Raw genomic sequence first — 22,380 nt, 5'->3', positions numbered from 1 at the left:
AAGCCATAAATCTAAGGGTGGTAACGCGCCCCAGTGGCCTAATGGATAAGGCACTGGCCTCCTAAGCCAGGGATTGTGGGTTCGAGTCCCATCTGGGGTGGTGCTATTTTATCTTCTCTCACACTGAAACATGGACATAGGTTCTGAATAGTGATAGGACGTTAAACAAAAACAAATGTTACAGCTACAGGACACTTAATCAGCGCGTTATTTCGAACGAGACAATGTAATCTTTTCAAAGAACGGAAATCATTAGTTCAGCCATACACGGTTATGTTCCTCTGATATTTACATGGAGGTTCACAGTGTCGAACGTTGTGTGTTGTTTTTCGCTCTCTATGCTTTTGTACACACTAATCGTAAGTACAGGTCAATTTCTATTCCATTTTATTCCCAAAAATGTTTTCATAAGTTCGTTAACTTGTTTATTTGCAGGCTAACCACATATGGCAGGCCTATGGAATTTAAGTACTAATGTAATAAACGTTTTCATTTTTAAAGTGACTGAAATAATTGATTGAATCGGAACGATGAATCTGTTTGAAAAGTTTGACATTAGTTGCCAACTATATTGAATATAATTTTGTTTTGTTCACTGTATCTCGGTTTACATTGTTAGAAACATGCTAACCACATATAAGCACGTATTTGTGTCCGATTAGTGATCTTATGTAATCTTATATAATCGTTATCCAACTCTAATCATCACCCATCCTTTACGGTAGGCCTCCAAGAGGCTACTGCGTACTGGAACGAGGCCCAGAAAAGTGTCATTCTGAAGGAGGGGGTGATGGACACGCGAGATGGGGGTGCCTATGGTTTCTATAATGATACCCTCCTCCTGACTGGGTGGGGGATGTTGGAAGTCCGTGCAGGGTACGGAGAAAAAAAACAAACCGATGAAACCACTTACTTTTTAGCGGGTTACCTGGAGGGCTTCCTGACGGCCAGGTGAGTGGTCTGGTCGAACACGATGTAGAGCACATGTGCATTTGAGGGAGACCGTTTGGTTCGACGTTTAAAATATCACATTTTCTTTGTTTCAGACAGATGTCCAGTCACTACTCCAACATGTACCCACAACTGATAAAAGACGAAGAAATGGTTCATACCGTTGAAAGTTTTTTGAGGTATATGGACGAAAATGAACGAAAGCGTGAATTTAACGGTCAACTACTTAGTTAACGTTATAGACATACGAAATATTCTAAAAATATATAGATTTTTAAAGTAATCACATCACACAAAACTGGAACTTACTCACCAACATCTTATTTAACGACAGCAAGCAGAACTGCTGGAGCAGAGAGCAGGTGAAGCTAAAGGGAAACAGGGACATCATGTGGAGGCATATGGGACTGATCCTTGCTCAGTTGGACGGTCTGCAGGCAGGAGCTACATACTGGGCCAAGACCCAACAAATGGAGGTGTGCATGTTTCAGGGCGAGTTGGAGCATGTTTAATTGTCTTTGCTTTGTGTATTTGTGCTTTAATATGCATGGTTGTGTGTTCACGTGTATTGGACTTGAATTTGTGGGACTTGAGGTTTTTGGTGTGTGTGTGTGTGTGTGTTTGTGTGTGTGCGTACGTACGTGCGTGCGTGTGTGTGTGTGTGTGTGTATGTGTGCATGCGTGCGTACGTGCGTTTGTGTGTCGGTGCATGTCAGTCTGTTTTGAGTAAGAGTTTCCATATGGCCATTGTATGTGTGTGTGTTTGTGCCTGTGCATGCACGTGCTGAATCATCAACCTCAAATCGACTCGTCCCATTCGTATTCTCTGTCCCACGCCTGTGTTTTCTCCCTCTCCCCTCCGCTCCTCTGTAGCCGCTGTCTCTTCTAATGGTCCAGTTTCTGAATGGGATGGGGGACCTGTTGGACCTAGTCCCTGCCCTGACTCCCCGCTCCAAGTCCTCTAGTGCGGGGACGGGGCCGTGGAGGATGCCAGGAATGGGCCACTGCACTGCTCTTATAAAGGTCAGGCCAACCCCCCCCCCCCAGGCCCCCGGGGGTTGAGTGGTGAGCACAGTGCTTGGGAAAAGCAGGCAGGCGGTAATCGGTGACCTAGTGAGGTCCTGTGATTGGGTGTGTGTGAGCATCCCATTGGAATTGGAAATTCCAGGAGATGCTTCACGTCCTGTCCTGCTCTTCACAGAGTGAATTTGGAAGGAGGGGGCAATGTGTGGGGACTGGAATACAAACTGAGGACATTCATGCAGTGTCGCATGTCATGGGTGCACACACACACACACACACACACACACACACACACACACACACACACACAAACACATACAGGCACGTAGGCTCAAACACACACACATAAGCAGGCACATACACTCACACACACACATACATACAGGAACACACACCGAAGCACGCAGACCCACACACACAAACACACACACACAAACACAAAGGCAGGCAGACACACACACACACACACACCAGAGGCACATGCACACACAAACACAGAGGCACGCAGACACATACACACATAGACAAACACAATGTACCATACCTCCCGTGTGTTGTGTCTGTCCCAGGTGCTGGCGGGCTTTGAGAACCTGCTCTTTGCTCACTCTAGCTGGTTCACCTACGCTGCCAGCATGCGCATCTACAAACACTGGGACCTCCGGGTCTCTGGTAAACACACAACCGCTGCAAAGATGTCCTTCAGCAGCTACCCTGGTACAAATGCATACACGCATACACCCAGTCACATACAAGTACCTGCACGCACACACACACACTCACAGACGACATGTATACATCCTGTGTAACATATTTGTTTTATGTGTACTGGCATTAAACAACATTGTTTACAGTTTTATGTGTAGACATTTTTTTATACACACATTCGTCTTTTTAGCTTAGTTTATACTGCGTTTATACAATGTATATAAACTGTATAGTCCAATATCAGAGCAACCTTCTGCTAAAGTGCAAAAGAGAAAATAACATAAATAATACATTGCTCTGCTTCCCCTCGCAGTCTTTCTGTTTCTCTCGCGCTCTGTCTCTCTGTCTCTCGGTCTCTGGCTCCCTCTCTCTTGTTCTCTATCATGTTCTCTCTCTCTCCTCTATTGAAAGGTGCTGGACATACATAAACAGTTAATCGAAGTACTTTTTTTTGCATAAGATAATTTTATAATCCTCGCCTGTATTTGTTTGTCACCTGTATATATTTGTCTTATTCTGGACGACTACACATTTTTAAGCATTTCTTGGACCTTAATGCTGCTCATGGTTTATGCATGGTGTTTATGCATGTGTTCACTTGGCATGCCTAAGACAATCATTACAGGGATTGTAGAAAATGAGCAAGGTTGACAAAAAGCAGCAACAAAAAACAGGGCCTCACTTTTAATGCATAATTGTTAGTTAATCTCTTCCTCCCCGATCTGGTCCTTTTCCCTTCCCTCCCTACCCATAATGCACTTTGAACCTTTGTTGTGCGTCATTCCCCGCAGGGCTGCTGTCCTCCCTGGATGACTTCTACCTCCTGGGTAGCGGTCTCCTGGTCACTCAGACCACCAACGTGGTCTTCAACGTCTCCCTCTTCTCCCTGCTCACCCCCCACTCTCTGCTGGCCTGGCAGAGGGTGCGGTTGGCCAACGCCATGGCTCTCAGCGGAGAGCAATGGGCCCGCGTCTTCTCCAATTACAACTCAGGTGTGTGCGCGCGCGTGTGTGTGTGCGTGTGTGTGTGCGTGTGTGTGTGTGTGTGTGTGTGTGTGTGTGTGTGTGTGTGTGTGTGCGTGTGTGTGTGCGTGTGTGTGTGTGTGTGAGAGAGCGATCTTGATCTTGAGCTGAGTCAGCACACGGGGAGACAAGTGGAATCTTCACCCGAAACAACAGCGAATAAATGACTCACTCAGTAGTCAACAAGTAATTCCAGCCCATTTAAAATGGAAATGTCGAGTTTCAGATTCTCCTCCAGATCTCTGCTTCCTCCTCTCCTTGTTGTTATAATCCGTAACCCTTGTGTATGTAAATGCAGCATCTGCCCTGGGTCTTTGGTCACTTGTTGCTATGGAGGCTAGGGAATAGGACACCATGTGAAGTGTGTTTCTAACACTGATTACCCAAGCACTGACACAACATGCATCATTTCAGAAATTTCCGCCCCCCCACTTCCCCTCAGACACATACGCTCTAAGCACTATAGCTCCCTGTTCCTGAATGAGGGGTCCGACCCTGGCCTGGAGCGCTGAGGGAATATGTCCCGGAAAACATGCCCTGGAGCACAGCACTTCCTGGCCTCTAAACAGATTAGGGGACATCTATTTGTAAGGCTGCTACAGTTACAGCAATTGCCAGTCCCAAAGGGCTTGATAGGGCCGCACTTATGTCAGATAGACAGGTTATGTCATGCAACAGCTGTATGTTATGTAGGCTTATTACGCAATAGTGTGTACTCTGCTATAGTCTAGAGAATTAAGGTGGTGTTAAACAAGCCTGTTTTCTCTGCATTCCAGGCACCTACAACAGCCAGTACATGGTGTTGGACCTGAACAAGGTGTCCCTGGGCCGAAGCATGGAGGACGGGGCCCTGACTGTTGTGGAGCAGATCCCTGGGAAGGTCCTCCATTCAGACCAGAGCCAGGCCCTACGCAGAGGTAGGACAGGGGGGTAGGTAGTGCAGGGCTAACCGGTGTGTGGTTGTGGGGTATTAGACAATATCCGCAGTCGAGTTGTAGGCATTCAAAAGTCCTACCTGACAAATACATTAAAAGAACAATCGTTCTTTATTTTGAGCAAACTTAATTCATCACTCTGATCAGTGAACCTCCAATGTACAATGTAGGATAAAATAGAATACAATATAAATCAAATCATGTGTTTGATTAAAATGCGTTTGTTGATGTGTTTAACAGAAGAAGGAACTCGACAGATTATATTGTGTACAACACAGAACAGTACAACTCAATGTTGTTAGACTTATGCCTAAACTCTATATAAAAGAGGACACCCTAAAAGAGGCTTCTACCCCTCACACACTTTGAACAGGCTACTGGCCGTCGTACAATGTGCCGTTCCACGCCGACATCTACAACCTGAGCGGGTACGGCGTGATGTGGCGCAGATACGGCGAGGAATTCTCTTATGACCTTTGCCCCCGGGCAAAGATCCTGCGTCGAGATCAGTCCAGGGTCTCTAGCTTGAGCTCTCTGAAACACATGATGAGATACAACAGTAGGTGCTTTGGCTGCTTGGCTCTCATTGGTTCTCTGGCAGGAAGCTCTCACTCACATGATCCCTCACAGTCTTTTTCCATTATAATTTTCGCTTTCTGTTTACTTTATTTTGGGACACCACAAACTTTGACCCAAGCAGTTATGTTGCTTTTGATTATAGTTATTTTTCCAAAAGAAATTAATGATTAATATCTAGTCTATTTCTATGTTTTTGACACATGTTTACTGTTAGCATCCAGTAAAATATGCATTTTAAGTCTGAATAACTGAGTTGTTTTTTTGCCTGCAGTTATTTTGAGTAAATTATATGTATGTATGTATGTATATATATATATATATATGTATGTTATCAAAAACATCTTGTAAGAGTGGTGTATTTTTAGCCCTTGTACAGTGTGTTTTTCTGCTACGGTATACGACTTGGAACAGTCCATCCTTTGTTGCAGACTACAAGCGGGATCCCTATACCAGGGGACATCCATGCAAAACCATCTGTTGCCGTGACGACCTAAAGCTGCGCAGAGCGCGCCCAGGTGGATGTTATGACACAAAGGTCAGAGGTTACTGTTATCCTACCGAGATCAGGAACATAATGTCTCTGGTCACCTGAGGGAGTCTTCAGTACTCCACAGATGAATTTAGCATTGTTAAACATTCAGGAATTTTTATTATTATCATGTGTTTCCTTCGTTATTTTTAATGGTCATGTTGTAAAAGAAAATCAAAAGGGCAAAAAGCGATATTGCCAGTGCACATTTTAAATGTCAGATACTGTGTCAATTATTTATAACCAGTCTTGACAATGTATTGCTATTTTGGTAACCTATCCCTCTTTCATTCCTCCTCCAACTCTCTCTCTTGCTCACTTTCACACACTGTAATTACTCACACGCATACTTTAATTGAACAATCACCCCACCTCTCCATCCCACAAACACACAAACACACAAACACTCTCCTCACTCTCTCTTCCTCACAGTACAGGTAACAGACTACCATATGTCGCGACAGTTGGTTGCCGAGGTGATAAACGGTCCCACCACACAGGGGGGTCTGCGGCCGTTCTCGTGGCGAGGGTTCAACGGCACAACGCATAAAGATCTACCGCCGACCTACAACTTCACCTTTATCGCCGTGCGGCCAACTCTCCACCAGCCCTGACGTAGAACTACATAGGTGTAGTTAAGGGTTTCTATCGTGTCATCTGAAGTCCCTGAAACACAGTCCATGCCGCCATCTTGATGCTTCTTGACCAAAGATACTGTACAAGCATCTGTTTCTCTTATGATGATGGTGAACAAGCACCAAGATGGCGGATCTATGTATAGGCCTACTGTATACACACGTCTTCCTATCACCTGTGTCACCCTTCCCTTTAACACTGTACTTATTTAACCCTTGTTAACTCCACAAGGCACTCTCTTATAGGAAGTATTTATTATAATAATTAGGTATTCACAGGGTATCTCTGGATACCCATTGTTGTATTTATTCTTAATATTATTATCGGAAATTGAGACTATTATAATGACATGTTAGCACAACATGTGATCAAAAGGTGTATAAGAATTTGTCAAAATATGGTTATGCCGTTAGCAGAGTGAAGAGGTTGTAGCATAGTCAAGGTCTATTTTGTCCTGTCAAAATAACAAAAGTTCAATTCAAAGAGCTGCATAACAGAAATAACTCTGTTTTTTGATTGTAAGGGAGAAACGTGACATGTAGGACCATGAATTTACCTAATAAAAATAAACTTAAGTTGACTGGGTGTTGGCCTGAGTTGATCTATGAGAGATGTTAAAGCAAGCATCGACTGGTGAAGGAACCACGCCCAAAGAAAACTACAACACCCAGATTCGTGGACACATCCTTGATACGGAGGCGGGTTGGTTCGGGCGATGGTTTGGACCGAAAAGGGCGGAGCATCCTCGGCTGCTGAACGGGAGGAAGCTTGTGGACGCGAACATTTGCGTCAGTCTTCGTCAACTTGTGTCCGTTACAGTTTCCCCAATGGCAACAGAAGATAGACGGGAACCGGTGCCAAATGCTTTATCGGAGGTCGGTATGCTGAAGACGACGCACCACGGCCACAACAACAATAACAACAACAACAATAACAACAACAAAGACAGCGAGGGAACTGATAGCACGACAACAACGGCTACCGCTACGGCGACCGCCACTGAATCCAGCGGGATAGCAACGCAGAGCATCGGGAACGGCTCTGGGATCAACCCCACTGGGGGGAACAGCGGGAAATGGGTCCGCTTGAACGTCGGCGGCACGGTGTTCCTCACAACGCGGCATACCCTTCTCAAAGAACAAACTTCCTTTCTTTACAGGCTCTGTCAACAGCAGGACTTGCACTCAGACACGGTAGGTCCGTCGTTCGTAAGAATGTCCTTCTTTTTTTTTCGTTTATTTATTATATTATTAATAGCTTGACTTGAGAAGTTGCTTCTACTGCCGTGGACCGGTGCTTGCGATCGCAAGGTGGACGACGTTTTAACGCTGGGCTGGTTGGATACCCTGGCACAGTATGGGGCATTATAGCGGATGGACTGCTGACAACGTATTGGCTACGCGGTCCACACGGATCTGCAGAGTGAGTGCATATAGGCGTACTATGAGGGTACCAGGCTGTGCTGAGGGTTGAAATTGAAAGTCAACGAGTTTTTAAGCAGGGAGAGACGTGCTCAAGTGTAATATAAATTCACAATGTGACCTTCAACACAGCAGATCTCTCTCTCTCTCTCTCTCTCTCTCTCTCTCTCTCTCTCTCTCTCTCTCTCTCTCATTCAACGTCTTACTCCTCTCCTCCAAATCATCTTCATCGCCCCTTTCCTCTGCGTATTCTTGTTCTCAGGCTGCTGCTCTGCCTCCACCTTACACTTGCATCCTTTTGCCTGTCAACCTTTCATCTCCTCTTGTTGAAATATCCGCTCTCCCTCCGAAAGCCCTGCAGTGCAGAGAATTCTATGTGTGTATAGGTGGGTGGGATATAGAGGAGGTCCTATAGACAGCGAGGCGATTTGGCTGGGATTGTACAGCGGACTGTTGGTTAATTGGTAACCCATGTCTTCTGCACCATGTTTAGGTGTAGACCGCTGCTCTGTAGAATAATGGGGAAGTGCAATAAGGTGCAAGGCCTTTTATAACCTATCTTTTTTAGCCCGTCTGTTACTCATTACATGGATCAAGATGTCGGTGAACTGCAGTCTGTCTGAATTTTAAATGAAATAAAAGGGAAAAAAAAGAGTGCAAAAATGCTTTTGTTCTACAGTCCCTTGCGATGGGCTGCGAGTTATGTGGTGTAATATCTTCTCAGGATGTTCGTCAAGGTAAAGTGTGTGTGTATGCTGTCAATTTTAACTGACATTTCTAGATGCTAGCAGAGGAATTTAGCATCTGGAGATGACGTGCAGCATATCGACCGGGAACTTGTTCCCACTCAATAGGTGACGTGTTGGGTCTCACATGGCCATTAACCGACTTCCATCTCTCATTGTTCATGAGTATGAATCATATAGTGCACTATCCTGCCTTCACTAATATGAATTGCAGTGTTCATGAAAATTGCATCACATTTAATTGACTCTTAAACCATGGACTTTTAAATGATGATAATATGATAACTGATTGTGAGGCCAAGCATGCTGTTAGGGGGAGGGGGGGGGGGGGGGGGTGGGGAGAGAGAGACTGTTGTTTGTCAAACTCGAGGAGACTAGCAGATTTGTATCTCCATAATCTGCTGGCATCAGCCTCCTAAGCATCCAAGATGCAAGACTGCTGGTTTAAGACACACACACACACACGCACACACACACACACACACACACACACACACACACACACTACACACACATAAACAGAGTCTGGATGTGTATCATTTACTAATAATACGATTGCTGACCGTTTGCCTGGCACAGTTGCCAATTGAGTCAGACCGTCTGCTTCAAGACCAGGTCTGAATGACCGTAATCTGAAGAAGTGACCCCCACTGGTTGGCTTACTTTTCAGCTTTAGCTGTTATCCACTGCTCATGTCTGGACTCAGGGAAGGTGGGGATGAATTCCAGTCTCTGTCTAGACTTGCTTCATCAGCACCGTGTGTGTACTTTCATGACCAACGTCTAATGAATGGAAATGGAAGACACCCGGATTACTCATTATAAAGAATGATAAACTCCACTTTTTATCGATAACATATGTCAACGTCAAAACATAATGTATCACATCAAGGTTTCTGCTGTCAACAGGTTCATCCAAGAATTATACTAAATAGAGCATTATGGTCAACAGAATACAGTGGAAAGCTAAAGGTCAGCGCACACACTAGGATATCAAGTAGATAAATGTGACTTTAAAGAGGATTCAAACTGATGGCTTCCAGCGACCTAATGTTGCAGCTTCTCTGCTACCACTTGGCTTAAGCCGTGCTGAGTCACATGGTGCCATGAGAGGATTCATATCAAATCATCAATTCAAATAAAAAGTAACTCATATGGAGCAATGCTTCTAGGATGTTCCCCCCAACCTCAGCAGAGTTCAATAAAAGTCGTGGTCGCTGTCTTTGCAGGCAAAGGCGGTTGACAACGTCAAACAGTTCAGTTTTGTAGCTTAGCAATAGTGTGTGGATATCAATGTGTTATCAGTGGAACATCTTTTGTGTGTCATTTGGCTGTAGAATACAGATCAACATTTCTATTCCAATAATCAAAAACGGTCTATGGTGTGGGATTACAGCACAGGGTTTAAAGGTAGGTCTTGCCACAATATACTTCTAAGTGGTCCACAAAACATGAGTGGACATTAAGAGAGAGCTCAGATCAATGAACACTGGTCTATTATGAGTGTGTAATAGCCCACACAATCTCATCCATTAGCGATGCAATAAAGGCAGTTATGCTAATGATAGGTGGTGATTAAAAACAGTCGTGGCCCCCAGGTGAGCACTTAAATGAACAACTTGATTCACCTAATTGATCTGATACTGTGTGTTGTTAACGGTCACCTTATCGATTCCTCTCTTCTGTTGAGCGCGCTCCCATGCAAACAAGATGACTGAACATGGCCGCTCAAACTGGGCTGTGCGCTGTCCTCCAGCCATCTCTGCAATACCATAGCAGCCATTGCATACGCAGTATTTGCATAGTAGGATCATATTTTCATGCAACGCAAATGTTGTCTTTGAATAAGTAGTCCATGGGGTTGTGTATTAGGCATATTCGATTTATTCTCGGTAAAATAATATTTTCCATTTGGAAGTTATAACTTGTTCATCAGAATGATGTGAGTTGTAATTGGTTGTAGTTTGTGGTCTTGCATGAAGTGATAGCAGATGTACTGACACCGCTGATGGTGGGTGTCTCAGCGTGTGTGCAGATGTCTGCCTCAGGGCTGTCGCTTAATAATAATCACCCGAATAATCGGCTGTCAGACACATTTCCAGGACAGCCGTGGTATGTGACAGAAGTAAACCGGAAGGCAATTCTATCTATATTTATGTTTGGGGATGCACCTTTATAAATAAACAGTAAATCATCCGCAATGTGTAATATCATACTGGAATACGGCATGAGATTGGACTTTATAATCTCCTCTCTATTATTTTGTGCTATTCCATCCAAAACACAATATTTTCAGTGGATGTTTCTATGTGGAAAAAAGGACCAAAAAATTCCATAACGTTTTGTACGGCTGAGATGAAATTGAGCAAACTGGTCCCAGCGGCGTGTGCTGGTGGGTAGGTAGGAGCGGCCCGGCTCACAGCTGGCCGACCGCCAGGAGCTGTCGCCTCCTACAGGAAACACGCCAGCGATGGCAGCCCTCTCTGTGTAACCATCTACAACGTGACACGGCCAAGACCCAAGGCTGATTATAGACCTGCACACGAATACTGTTTTTCAGTACTCTTAATTCCCGGCATCTCGCGCTGTATCTGTCTGTGTGTGTGTGTGTCTCTCTCTCTCTCTCTGCCTCTCTGTCTCTCTGTCTGTCTAGCCCATGTCTTCATATCTCTTTCTCTCTATTGTTTTATAAATAGATGTGTGTTTATTATTCTTTATCTTTCCCTGCTGGTCTCCTTGTCTTGATAGCCGAAACCCCATTCTTTCACTCTGTCTTTTATTCTCTTTTGACTCTTGGTTGATTTAACCATTTCTCTCTCTCCGCCTTTATCTCTATATCTGTCTCTCTCTTGTCTGTCTCTGTCTGTCTGTCTGTGTGACTCCTCATTCTTCAGCCTATATCCTAAGTCTGGTGCCATGGCTGACCATGTTTCTCCTTGTCCTTGGACACGTCCTGGATGAACCATTAACAGCGCCCACCGGCCATTCTCGGTGGGCGCTTTGACTGTTCAAACAGACTCGCTTATTGGCGAACTTCAAAAGTGTAAACTGAACATGATCATGTGTCATGTACATGCACCGATTTGTGTCTCGCATCTGAGAACAGGGAGGACAGATTGAGCAAGACTATGCGTAGTGCATGTGTGGGTGTGGGTATGCTCTGTTATAGGTCTATATTTTGCTCTCTCTCTACCTCTCTTTCTTTCTCTACCTCTCTCTCTCTTTTCCATCTGTCTCTTTTCCTATCTTACTCACTCGCACGCACGCACACAGATCCACAGCGTGCTGATGACTTGCTCATGTCTTCAGGCCTTCCATCTCCCTCTCTACCCTGACCCCAGTTACCCCCTGATCGGGGGTAACTTTTTAATCTTCACTCTCTCTCCTGCTCCCTTTGCATGTTGGCCCGTTCTCTGTATCTCTCTCTCGCTCTCTCTCTCTCTCTCTCTCTCTCTCTCTACCTCTGCTTGTCAGTGTGTTCATGATGTTTGTCTTTCTCTCCCTTTCTCACACTTGACCTACCTCACCCTCTCTTCACGTCACAGTGCCTTCATACTATTAAGCCATCTCTCTTTCTCTCTCTCTTACTGTATCTCTCTCTCTCTTACTGTATATCTCTCTCTATATCTCTGGCCATGTTCTATTATTGGCTGGCTCATATTTCTCAATCATGTTTCCAAGACAGAAGAGGTGCCCTCCAGAAGCCTCCTCATTCATGTTAATATGTTTACATGATTTCATAATGTTTGTGTGAGTGTGTTATAACTACATGCAATGTGTGTGTGTGTGTGTGCGTGTGCGCGTGTGCGTGTGCGTGTGTGTGCGTGTGTGTGCGCGTGTGTGTGTATGCACGACTACGTAATGGTTAACTATATATTTGATGTCCTCGTGTCTATCCTCTCATGGCATCCTCCGTTGGATCAGACTGGTATCCTCATCTTTATCGGCAGTGCGCAGAACATAAGCTCTGACTTCAAGGAGCGATGGAGCAGCGGTGCGCACTGGGAACAAAAAGGGAGTCTGCCTTACAGATGAAGTACAAGTCAAGTGAAAGGGCGTGTCCTACCGGCACTGCACACTCCCTCTCTCTCCTCCGCACGCCCCACCGGACTGGAGTCCTTATGGAGTGTGTTCGGCAAGCTCCCTAATGCCCTCAGCCAGAGGCGTGGACAACACCACCGGCACAGACAGCGCTGGTGACAGTGTGTGTGTGTGTGTGTGTGCGCGTGTTTGGAGGGGGGGCGGGGCGGTGTATAAGTGGGCCCTCACCAACCCGGTTCCCCCGCTATCACATGACTACCACAAGGACGACGAGGACCTAAAGGAGAACAGAGGGGTGTCGTGGAACGGGTGCACACCGTGTGCAGCGATACCAATACAGTGGAGCTCTTATGTAGGACCGCTGAGCAGGCTGCCCTAACCCTGAACGCAATGTGTCTGGATGGTTTTAACAAGGGCAGTTCCACTGTGAAGCTGCCTTTTATTTAATGTGTTTCCACACGAGCTGCGGCCGTTAGCGGGCAGAGGTGAACAGTTTCCTGCTGAGCGCAGGGAAACGGGCAGTGGGAGAGATTTAATGGCTGGTGCGGTGGCCCGTTTGAATAAATATGCATCGATCAGCACAGAAGATGACGGTTGATCATTTGGGCTATGGACTGCCTTAACTTTCTCCTTTTGGGTTGGACTTCTGTATAGTTGAACTCATCTGAAGCCGAGAGTGTATTTGGAGTGGGAGGTTGACATAAGCCTCTTCATGGAAATAACGATAGTCTGTCTGCCCTTCAGCGAGCAGTGCTGACGATGAATCGCTCTATCATTGAGGATGTCAACAAGTATAATAAAAGAAGATATAACAAATGTAAACAGAGTTCATTCAGCAGGCACTCTTTGCCCAAGTGTCTTACAAGTGAGGCTGACGACCATCAAAACCACCTTCTCTTCACGGGATCCCTTGGTACGATGCATTAACCAACCCGATTGGCTGTGTGTTTGCCACAGGACGAGACGGGGGCGTACGTCATCGACAGAGACCCCACCTACTTCGGCCCCATCCTCAACTACCTGCGGCACGGAAAACTGGTCTACAACAAGGAGCTGGCGGAGGAAGGTGTGTGGACTTCATTTACTCACTCAAATCCTTCACACGTTCACCCTCCAGTGTCCAGACACCCGCATATTTTCTGCCGACTAGGGATTTACGGGTTCAACAAAACACCCCCTACCCGACAATTCAGATTGATTGTGATGATACTAATAATGATCAATGGATGACGTAAAACCCATTCCCTAGATTGATTGCCTACACAACCCAGCAGACTAAATAGAAATCCCCAATTGCGGAGGAAAATAAACACACCTCCTGTGAGCGCCACGGAGCTGTTGAAACGAGAGACTGGTTGGTTGTTGTGTACAGGGGTGCTAGAGGAGGCTGAGTTCTACAACATCACCCCTCTGATCAAGCTGGTCAAGGAGAGGATCCTGGAGAGGGACTCAAAGGCCACGCAGGTAGGAGCAGATCACACACAGACACGCACGCATGCACGCACACACACCCTTTGGCACACACACAGATACACTTTGTCACACACAAAGACGTACAAAACAGGGAAGAGAAGGAGGTGTGTTCGGTTGCCGGTGAAAAACCCTGTGGCCTCTTTGGGAGGATAAAGTACCCTTCGTGTGTTACAGGCTACAGACTTACACACACACACACACACACACACACACACACACACACACACACACACACACACACACACACACACACACACACACACACACACACACACTAGCTTTATATAGATATATAGTACCATGACAGCCATATATTATGAAACCTGAATATAGGAAAAGCTAAATTATTGCAGACATCATACATTTTTCAGTGCAACGAAAAAGCCCAGTTGCAGTGTTAATCAAAATCCCTTTCATGAAATCTCTCAAGAAGCCCATTTCCCCTCCCTCCTCTCCATATATCAGGCTGGACGCTGCTATTCATAGGACTGGTGGTGTTATAGGCATCCTCCTCCTCTTCCTCCTCCTCCTCTTCTCTGTTGTCTCCGTATGAGGAAACCTCATCACTCTTTCTCCGTCTTATATAATACATCTGTGGTTCATAGTGTGCCCCCCCCCATCTCACACACACACACAGGCTAACACATACGCACACACAGACACATGGATCTGCAATCTACTTTCTACACTGTACAGTACACTTTAACTTGGGGCTGAATCTCCTATATACTGTGCGGTTATATATACACAGACGCCACCAAAAAGTGCAGCCCTTGAATAGATCTTCAGTGCTTCCGTTTGTTTTCAAGAAATAGAGCGTGCACAATCTTGTGCTGTTCTTCGTGCTTAACCACCGTGATGTCAAATGCCACTTTAAGGCACTCTTGCTCAGACGGTCATGTGTGTGTGCGCACGTGCACGCACACGCACACACACACACACACACACACACACACACACACACACACACACACACACACACACACACACACACACACACACACACACACACTTGAATAATACAGCAGGAATGTTACTGAACACATTTTCTCCGGAATGGAGGCTGACATCAGTAGTGTGCAGAACCTGGTCTTCAACTATATCTGTCATTTATCTCTGTCCTTTTCCCATGTCTATCTCTATATCTCTCTATACCTCTATTCTCGCTCTCGCTCTCTCTTTCTCCCTTTATGCTAACCCTGCCTCTCTCTCTCTCTCTCTCTCTCTCTCTCTCTCTCTCTCTCTCTCTCTCTTTCTCTCCATGCTAACCCTGCCTCCCTCTCCCTCTCCCTCTCTCTCCCTCTTCCCCTCCCTCTCTCTCTCTCTCCCTATCCCCCTCCCTCTCTCTCCATACTAACCCTGCCTCTCTCTCTCTCTCTCTCTCTCTCTCTCTCTCTTTCTCTCCATGCTAACCCTGCCTCTCTCTCCCTCTCCCCCTCCCTCTCTCTCTCTCTCCCTATCCGCCTCCCTCTCTCTCCATACTAACCCTGCCTCTCTCTCTCTCTCTCTCTCTCTCTCTCTCTCTCTCTCTCCATGCTAACCCTGCCTCTCTCTCCCTCTCCCCCTCCCTCTCTCTCTCTCCCTATCCCCCTCCCTCTCTCTCCATACTAACCCTGCCTCTCTCTCTCTCTCTCTCTCTCTCTCCATACTAACCCTGCCTCTCTCCCTCTCCCCTCTCTCTCTCTCTCTCTCCCTCTCCCTCTCTCTCTCTCCCCCCCAGCAGGTGCCCCCTAAGCACGTGTACCGGGTGCTGCAGTGCCAGGAGGAGGAGCTCACCCAGATGGTGTCCACCATGTCCGACGGCTGGAAGTTTGAGCAGGTCAGCGTGCGCACCTGCAGAAAGCCCCGCACCGGACTGCTCTGGACTGTGGGTTGGACTCACGCTGCCGCTGAAAACCCCTCCCCTCCCCCTCCCCCGCCTTCCTCCCCCCCCCCCCCCTTCTACCCCCACCTTTTTTAGCCTCACTGCCTAGAACCTTGACCCCTGACCCCTTGACCAGCTCTCTGCCCCGTGTCCCAGAACTGAACTCGCTGCCCTGCAGAGGTTAATTTGATCCTCCCTGATGTGTTTTTTAGCACAAGGATGTCATGATCCGAGTAGTTATGGTCCATCCATAACGACCCTAACATAAGGTCCGTAGGTCCCATAGGGATACGGGCACATCTGGGGGATTTTTAATGTAGTTCATCTCCGTAATAAATATTTCCCTCAAGCCAGATATTTCCCGCTCTTTTTAAACAAGTCGGCGTGCTCGTCGGACAGACCCCCAGGCCCCGTTGCCGTGGCGCCAGGAGGCCGTGCATGCAGCAGACCCGGATCCCCAGTCCTCTGCACAGCCCTCCCTACTTATCTTCTCCAGCCGCAGACGTTGGCGCTAAAACGCTCGCTGCGTGTGGAGGCACTACTGTGTGATGGCTCCTTTCCCTCTGATGTCCATGAGCATGCATCTCCTTCTGTTCCCATTATGATGTTGGATATTTCTCTGTCTGTCTGCCTGTCTGTCTGTCTCTCTGTTGCTCTTTCCCTCTCTCTCTCCCTCGGTGTGTGTGTGTGTGTGTGTGTGTGTATGTTGTGTCCTCTCATTGTCTGATCCCTCTCTCTCATTTTGCTTTTCTTTCTCTCTCTCCTTGATGCCTACTCTCATGTATTCTCATTCTCACTTCCTTGTTTGAATATATCTAGCTTTTTTCTCTCTACTTTCATCATTCCTCTCTTTGATCCTTTTTTATACCATCTGAATTCCTCAACCTGGCGTCTAATTTACATTTTGCCGCTTTCTCTTTCACTTACTCACTCAGTCTCTCCCTTGCTGTCTTTCTCCCCACTTTTGTTTCAACTTTGTCTTTCCTCCTGATTTTCCTGTTTCAAATGGTCATTCGCTGATCAATCTCACAACAGCGTGTCTCCTCTCTCCCTCTCGCTCCCCCCCCCCCTGTAGATGGTGAACATCGGCTCGTCCTACAGCTATGGCACTGAGGACCAGGCTGAGTTCCTGTGTGTGGTCTCCAAGGAGCTGCACACAGCGGGTTCCGGCGTGGCCACCGAGCAGAGCCACAAGACCAAGGTGGGGGGGGGCAATACACACATGCACACTAACACACACACACACATCTATGCACGCATGCACATGCACGCACACGTACGCATGCACACGCACACATGCACGCACCCAAGGATCATATACACAGAACATGTGCAGATACAAAACACACATGCACACACAAGCACACGCACAGACACACACACCTACACATTCACACGCACACAAGCCCACAGACAAACACACAAACAGATACACGCAGAGAACACTCACAGAACACCCTAGCACACTTAGAATGGAACACACACACACTTTTTGTTTGTATGGTCTGTGAGTGTGTGTGTGTGTGTGTGTGTGTATGAGTGGGTGCTTGTGGAGGTGTGTGTTATACCCCCCCTTTCTAGATGCTTATGTCATCTGTCTGATCTGCACTCTCCAATGAGAATTCAGAATGTCACCAGCTGCTCAAATGTCACTCACAAGCACACTCCATCTCATCACATCTGCTCTCTGTGTCTGTCTTTCTATCTATCCATCTGTCTAGCTGTCTCTGTCGATATATTTATTGATATATAAATCTTTCTAGATCTCTCTCTCACTCTCTCTCTCTCTCTCTCTCTCTCTCTCTCTCTCATGCGCTAATCACCCCTTTTTCATTTTGTTGTCGTTTTCTGTCTCGTGTTTTCTTTGGTTATTTTTGTTTGTGGTTCTGTTGTACCGTGGTTCCGTGGTTCCGCCGTGCTCATGGAAGGTTCCGGATCTGCAGCAGGAGGGAGCAGCCCGGGCTGAGGAGGAGGAGGAGGCTGAGGATGAGGATGAGGAGGAGGAGGAGGAGGAGGTGGAGGGTGGTGGTGGTGGTGGTGCTGGTGATGGTGCTGGTCAAGCCCAAGAGGCAGGCAGAGTGACCACACCCAATGAGGTGTGGCTTAGAGAGTGACACTCTCGGGCTGCCATGTTGCCACACAGACAGACACTGATGGGTGAGGATCCATAGCTAGCGTTTACTAATGAGCTAGCATGTGCTAACGAGCTAGCGCATGCTACCTTATGTCCTAGCGAGCTAGAGCTAGTAGTTGTCTTACTTTTTGTGTGTGCGTGTGGGTGTTTATGTGTCTGCTATATGTGTGTATATATCTTTGTTTTTAATTTTTTATGTTTTTAATTTATGGATATATTGATATAGAGAGATGGAGAAATAGATAGAAAACAGAGTCATGTAGTGTTTATAATTCCATTTATATTTAAATATTGTGGATGTTAAGGGTATTGCCCGTCATCACACTGAGGCAAGGGCTAAGCTAGCATTTTCATTTGGAAGCTGCATGAAAGAGGGCAGGCTTGGTTTTAGCAATGTGCCCAGTTCATTGATAGGACCTGTAGTCGCGTGTGTGTGTGTGTGTGTGTGTGTGTGTGTGTGTGTGTGTGTGTGTGTGTGTGTGTGTGTGTGTGTGTGTGTGTGTGTGTGTGTGTGTGTGTGTGTGTGTATTAAGTGGGCAGTACTGTCTGTGCAGCCGCTGAGATATTGACCCAGTCTTTGTCCCCTCTATGGATTTCCATCACCAATGCTGTATTATCGAATAACTCAACCTTTATGAGCTAGTGCTGTTAGAATTTGTCCTTTTGATCACCACACACACACATACGCACACTTATGTTGGCGTATGTTTGCCCCATTTCTACCCAGAGATATGTATGTATGTTGTGAAGGTTTAGAGAGCGGAAACAAGCTTTTGATTCTTTTTATTTTTTATATAAAATAACTTTTATAACATGTTACTGTCGATGGACACATCCTGTCCCTCTGTTCCAACATGGCCATGGACATCTATAATACTCTGTTTTGACATCCTGTCACCATTGCCATTGCTATCATCAACATCCCAGGCTAAACATAGTTTGAAATGTAGAAGCAAAAGGCTGTGCTTTGCTCCCTGCTTTGTATTCATAATGACTAACTTTCTTCTGGGGTTTTCTTTTCAGCTTTTCCAGATCCATGGATCGAGGATGTAACATTTAAATACCATACACTCTGACCTTGTTTGCTGTTGGTCGGTCGTGGGAATATGCCTGAATGCAACGCGTTTCTGTGACATCTCAGTGGTTCCCCATCGGCATTTCGATCCTTTTTTGGGGGTTAAATGCAATTTTGAATAGCATTTGAAAAACATGCTGCTGAAAAATTGTCGACACTATTTGGTAACATGTTCATCTTATTGGAAAATAAATTGTTTATCTGATAATGTTTACAAAGTATTTCCTCTGCCAGGGGAGGTAGTGAACTTAGTAAAATTGTTACCAAAGATCAAAATTGTTAAAAAGAAACTGAAAATATCCTGTGTGTCAACGCTCGTATTGCACCGAGGTACAAAGAACGCTTTGAGAGTTGTATGAAAGAAATGGCCCAAAGCAAGTAATCTCATTGTCCATGTACCTCTCTTTGATGAGACACCCAACAGAGCGACCCTTCATGGCTTATGTCCCCATAAATAAAGATAGAGAGACATCAGAGCTGAGCCTAGTCTTTTTAGACACAGAAAACCTCCCCCCACGCTCTTAACACTTTACCAGTGATCCCCACTTAGTTTCCCATTTCCCAGCTTGTCCTGAACGCACCCACACAGCATCTGATTACATTGTGTAGGGACATGCTGTGAGAATGCTCCCTGAAGCACAAGTGTGTGTTGTGTGTGTGTGTTTGTGTGTCTGTGTGTGTGTGTTCAGCAGTAATAGATTGTGTGTCGTGCACACTGTTACTGGTTAGCATCCAGGGCCAGCTTTTGCCCCTGGCTGAGAGTGAAAATATGAGAGAGAGAGAGATAGAGAGAGTGACAGCGTGTTTGTTGGAGAATGACAATGATAGAGAGAGATGTTGATCGGACCGTGCATTGAAATGGAGAGAGAGAGAGCGAGGGAGGGAGGGTCAGAGACTGGAAGCAGGCTGACGGTTTGTAGTCGTTTAGTATGGCCGCTCGTATCCTGTCCCTGTCATTATTTCATGTTTGTTTGGGGGCAGACACGTAGCTTTCCTATATATTTTTAACTGAACACCTGCATATGGCAGATTGTATAATTGTATATATTATATATTGCTTCTTTCAACCCAAAGGAATGAAGTGATAAGACAACGTGTTTATTAGTTGGGAGTAGGCCCATTAATTAGCGTTTTATGCCTGCCCCCTGCTGGTCAGCTATGTCCACTATAGTCATCAGGGTAAATTGGCAAATATATATTTTACTCTCTCGTCTAGGGCAAAAGATACTCCACATGTGATATCTAGTAAAAGCAATAGGCAATCAGTATTATGACAGACAATCTAGGGTAAGAGGAGCTAAGCTTTGTTTCACCCCATGAGATATTCTTACGGATAATCCCTGGGGAATTGTATTTGCGAGTGAGGGACTTCAGCTTTCTTTTGTCCATGGCTGAGGGTGTTTTTTTTGTTTGTGTGAATGGCAGCATTGTTATGATACCAACATTCTAGTTTCTGGTCCCTTAAAGCATAACCAACACTACGTTTCTCATTGATGTTTATGTTCAGAGAGAAATCGTGTTTAGAACGAGTTAGGACTCATGCTGCAGCCAATTTCTTTCATTTTTGGAGATAATAGAACAAAACGGATAGGGCAGCACTGTTTTTGCATTTCATTTGTTTGTGGGCTTTTTATGGATCATAGTGTGCCTTGATTTTACGCAGCAAAAAAAGTGTATGCAAGCTAAACGCTATGGTGTTATCAGGGGAGTACTACGGGATGGGTATGCGACGGGAGGTTTGGAGACGCTTGACCGCAACTTGGCTCAAAGCAACGCGTAGCAACTTTTTAGTCTGACTGCTTTCTGCGACGGTGGTTGTTGGGTCACCGTTTCAGGTCTCGGAGACCCACAGACAAGGGGACGCGCTGGTGCATAGATAGAGTGGGCTAACACCTGTTATATGGAACGCCTCAACGCTGTACAGTTCAAGAAGTCCATGCCTTATTATGGTTGGTGTTTTTTTTATTATTTGTTTACAAGTTTATTTATTATTAGGGAATGTATTATGTTCGCCGTTTATATTTGACACTATTTGCTGTGCTTGGTGTGGGTGGTGTTTTCTTTTAAAGTAGCCTACATTTGGATTTCTTCATTTGTTTCACGTGAATGTTTGATACTTATTTTTGTTCAGTTCACTATTATTTTGAATAAGTAGCCAGGTTTTAAACTCTGCAAAAACCAGACAAGGTCCCTCCCGTCGGGCTGTTCAACCAACAAGCTGTTGAACCTTGCCGTGTGTTCAAATTGTGTGTAGTTAATTTTTTATAGAATTCCGTCCGTTTTTGTGTTAAGCGTCCACTTTCTCCACTTTATAACGGCAGTAGGCCTACTCAGTTCACTGTATAGGGCACGCCGCGCACTCACTGGTAGAGCTAGCGGAACCACATTGAATTATTCACCATGTCTGATGATTATCGCGTCTGACTTCTGCTGTACTTTCGTTCCGTGTCTTTTTAGTTCCAATTCAAATGTACAACTGCTGTCCTTTTTAATCAAGCCGACTGCACAGTGGCCTCTTAAGTGAGCGAGCTGTGTCAGACAAATACAAAATAAAGAAATTAATAAATATGTTGTGCTGGATTTTTTCCCTTAGAACACTGCAAAAAGAGGACCTGCCCATGCACCCAATGTGATTGTACAGAGTTCTAACGTTGGACTCTTAATCGCCTCAAGCTAAATGTTACAAGTTCTGTCACTTTCTGTATCCATCACTTCCTGTAACCGCTGTGTCACTTCATGAAACCAACTGATATAATGTACCATGTACAATGATCGCCACAATACATGCCCAGGGTGAGGTTCAATTATTTATTGTAAGTGAATGTCACCCTCAACAAAATAAAGCTGTCCTATCTTTTGTTTATAAAGTAGAAATGGTTACGTTTGTTTCTTTACAACAATTTTCTGTGATCTTCACACGAGCGTCAAGTAGGCTTGTCTCTACCACATATATATTAGACTTTACCCTGGCCATTATGATTTACATGCAAAAAAAAAACATTTATTTAGCAAATATTTGAATACCAGGACAACAGGACAACACAGCTTAAAATAAAATATTCAAATGAAAGAGCAAAGGTAACAGAAATAATACTAAATGCGCAGTATTGAGTGACAGAATTCTTGGGTGTCTAGCTGGACTAAGCAATAGAAGAAAACGTTCTGGTCAGTTGGATTGATCCACGATGACCTCTTCGAACCTTAATCGAACAGATGATAATGACCATGTCAGATTTAGGAATAATTA

The 22,380-nt window shown here is 45.5% G+C and overlaps 2 protein-coding genes across 5 annotated transcripts; both read left to right on the top strand.

Moving 5' to 3' along the window:
• Nucleotides 1–261: 261 nt before the first annotated feature.
• Nucleotides 262–6,358, top strand: plbd1b (phospholipase B domain containing 1b; the record flags this gene model as incomplete). Its single annotated transcript, XM_079756326.1, has 11 exons — nucleotides 262–359; nucleotides 726–951; nucleotides 1,047–1,130; nucleotides 1,286–1,427; nucleotides 1,825–1,974; nucleotides 2,544–2,688; nucleotides 3,471–3,671; nucleotides 4,478–4,618; nucleotides 5,010–5,195; nucleotides 5,644–5,750; nucleotides 6,182–6,358. The coding sequence occupies exons 1-11, from the start codon at nucleotides 293–295 to the stop codon at nucleotides 6,356–6,358; spliced, it is 1,626 nt and encodes a 541-aa protein (XP_079612452.1). The 5' UTR covers nucleotides 262–292.
• A 762-nt stretch (nucleotides 6,359–7,120) lies between these two features.
• kctd17 (potassium channel tetramerization domain containing 17) lies at nucleotides 7,121–21,926 on the top strand. 4 transcript variants are annotated; one of them, XM_079756333.1, is made up of 7 exons: nucleotides 7,121–7,573; nucleotides 13,545–13,653; nucleotides 13,960–14,051; nucleotides 15,781–15,927; nucleotides 17,000–17,125; nucleotides 17,853–18,081; nucleotides 19,082–21,926. In XM_079756333.1, exons 1-6 carry the CDS (start codon nucleotides 7,208–7,210, stop codon nucleotides 18,036–18,038), a joined length of 1,026 nt encoding a protein of 341 aa, XP_079612459.1. In that variant the 5' UTR covers nucleotides 7,121–7,207; the 3' UTR covers nucleotides 18,039–18,081; nucleotides 19,082–21,926. The 4 variants fall into 4 exon arrangements, with proteins under 4 accessions (XP_079612459.1, XP_079612460.1, XP_079612458.1 ...); XM_079756334.1 differs by lacking the exon at nucleotides 17,853–18,081; XM_079756332.1 differs by lacking the exon at nucleotides 19,082–21,926 and having other exon boundaries at nucleotides 15,781–15,879; nucleotides 17,000–17,909.
• The last annotated feature ends 454 nt before the right edge of the window (nucleotides 21,927–22,380 follow it).

The sequence above is a fragment of the Pollachius pollachius genome (genome assembly GCF_949987615.1).
Source record: "Pollachius pollachius genome assembly, chromosome: 19".
In the NCBI taxonomy this organism is placed as follows: domain Eukaryota; kingdom Metazoa; phylum Chordata; class Actinopteri; order Gadiformes; family Gadidae; genus Pollachius; species Pollachius pollachius.
Note: the sequence above shows the minus strand (reverse complement) of the source record. Positions and strands in the feature narration are given on the sequence as shown.

Excerpts from the sequence above, each read along its gene's own strand:
- kctd17 (XM_079756331.1), top strand. The coding sequence starts at position 7,208 with ATGGCAACAGAAGATAGACGGGAACCGGTGCCAAATGCTTTATCGGAG. Across the intron at positions 7,574-13,544 it reads AGGACTTGCACTCAGACACG|GACGAGACGGGGGCGTACGT; the intron begins GTAGGTCCGTCG and ends TGTTTGCCACAG. Across the intron at positions 13,654-13,959 it reads CAAGGAGCTGGCGGAGGAAG|GGGTGCTAGAGGAGGCTGAG; the intron begins GTGTGTGGACTT and ends TGTTGTGTACAG.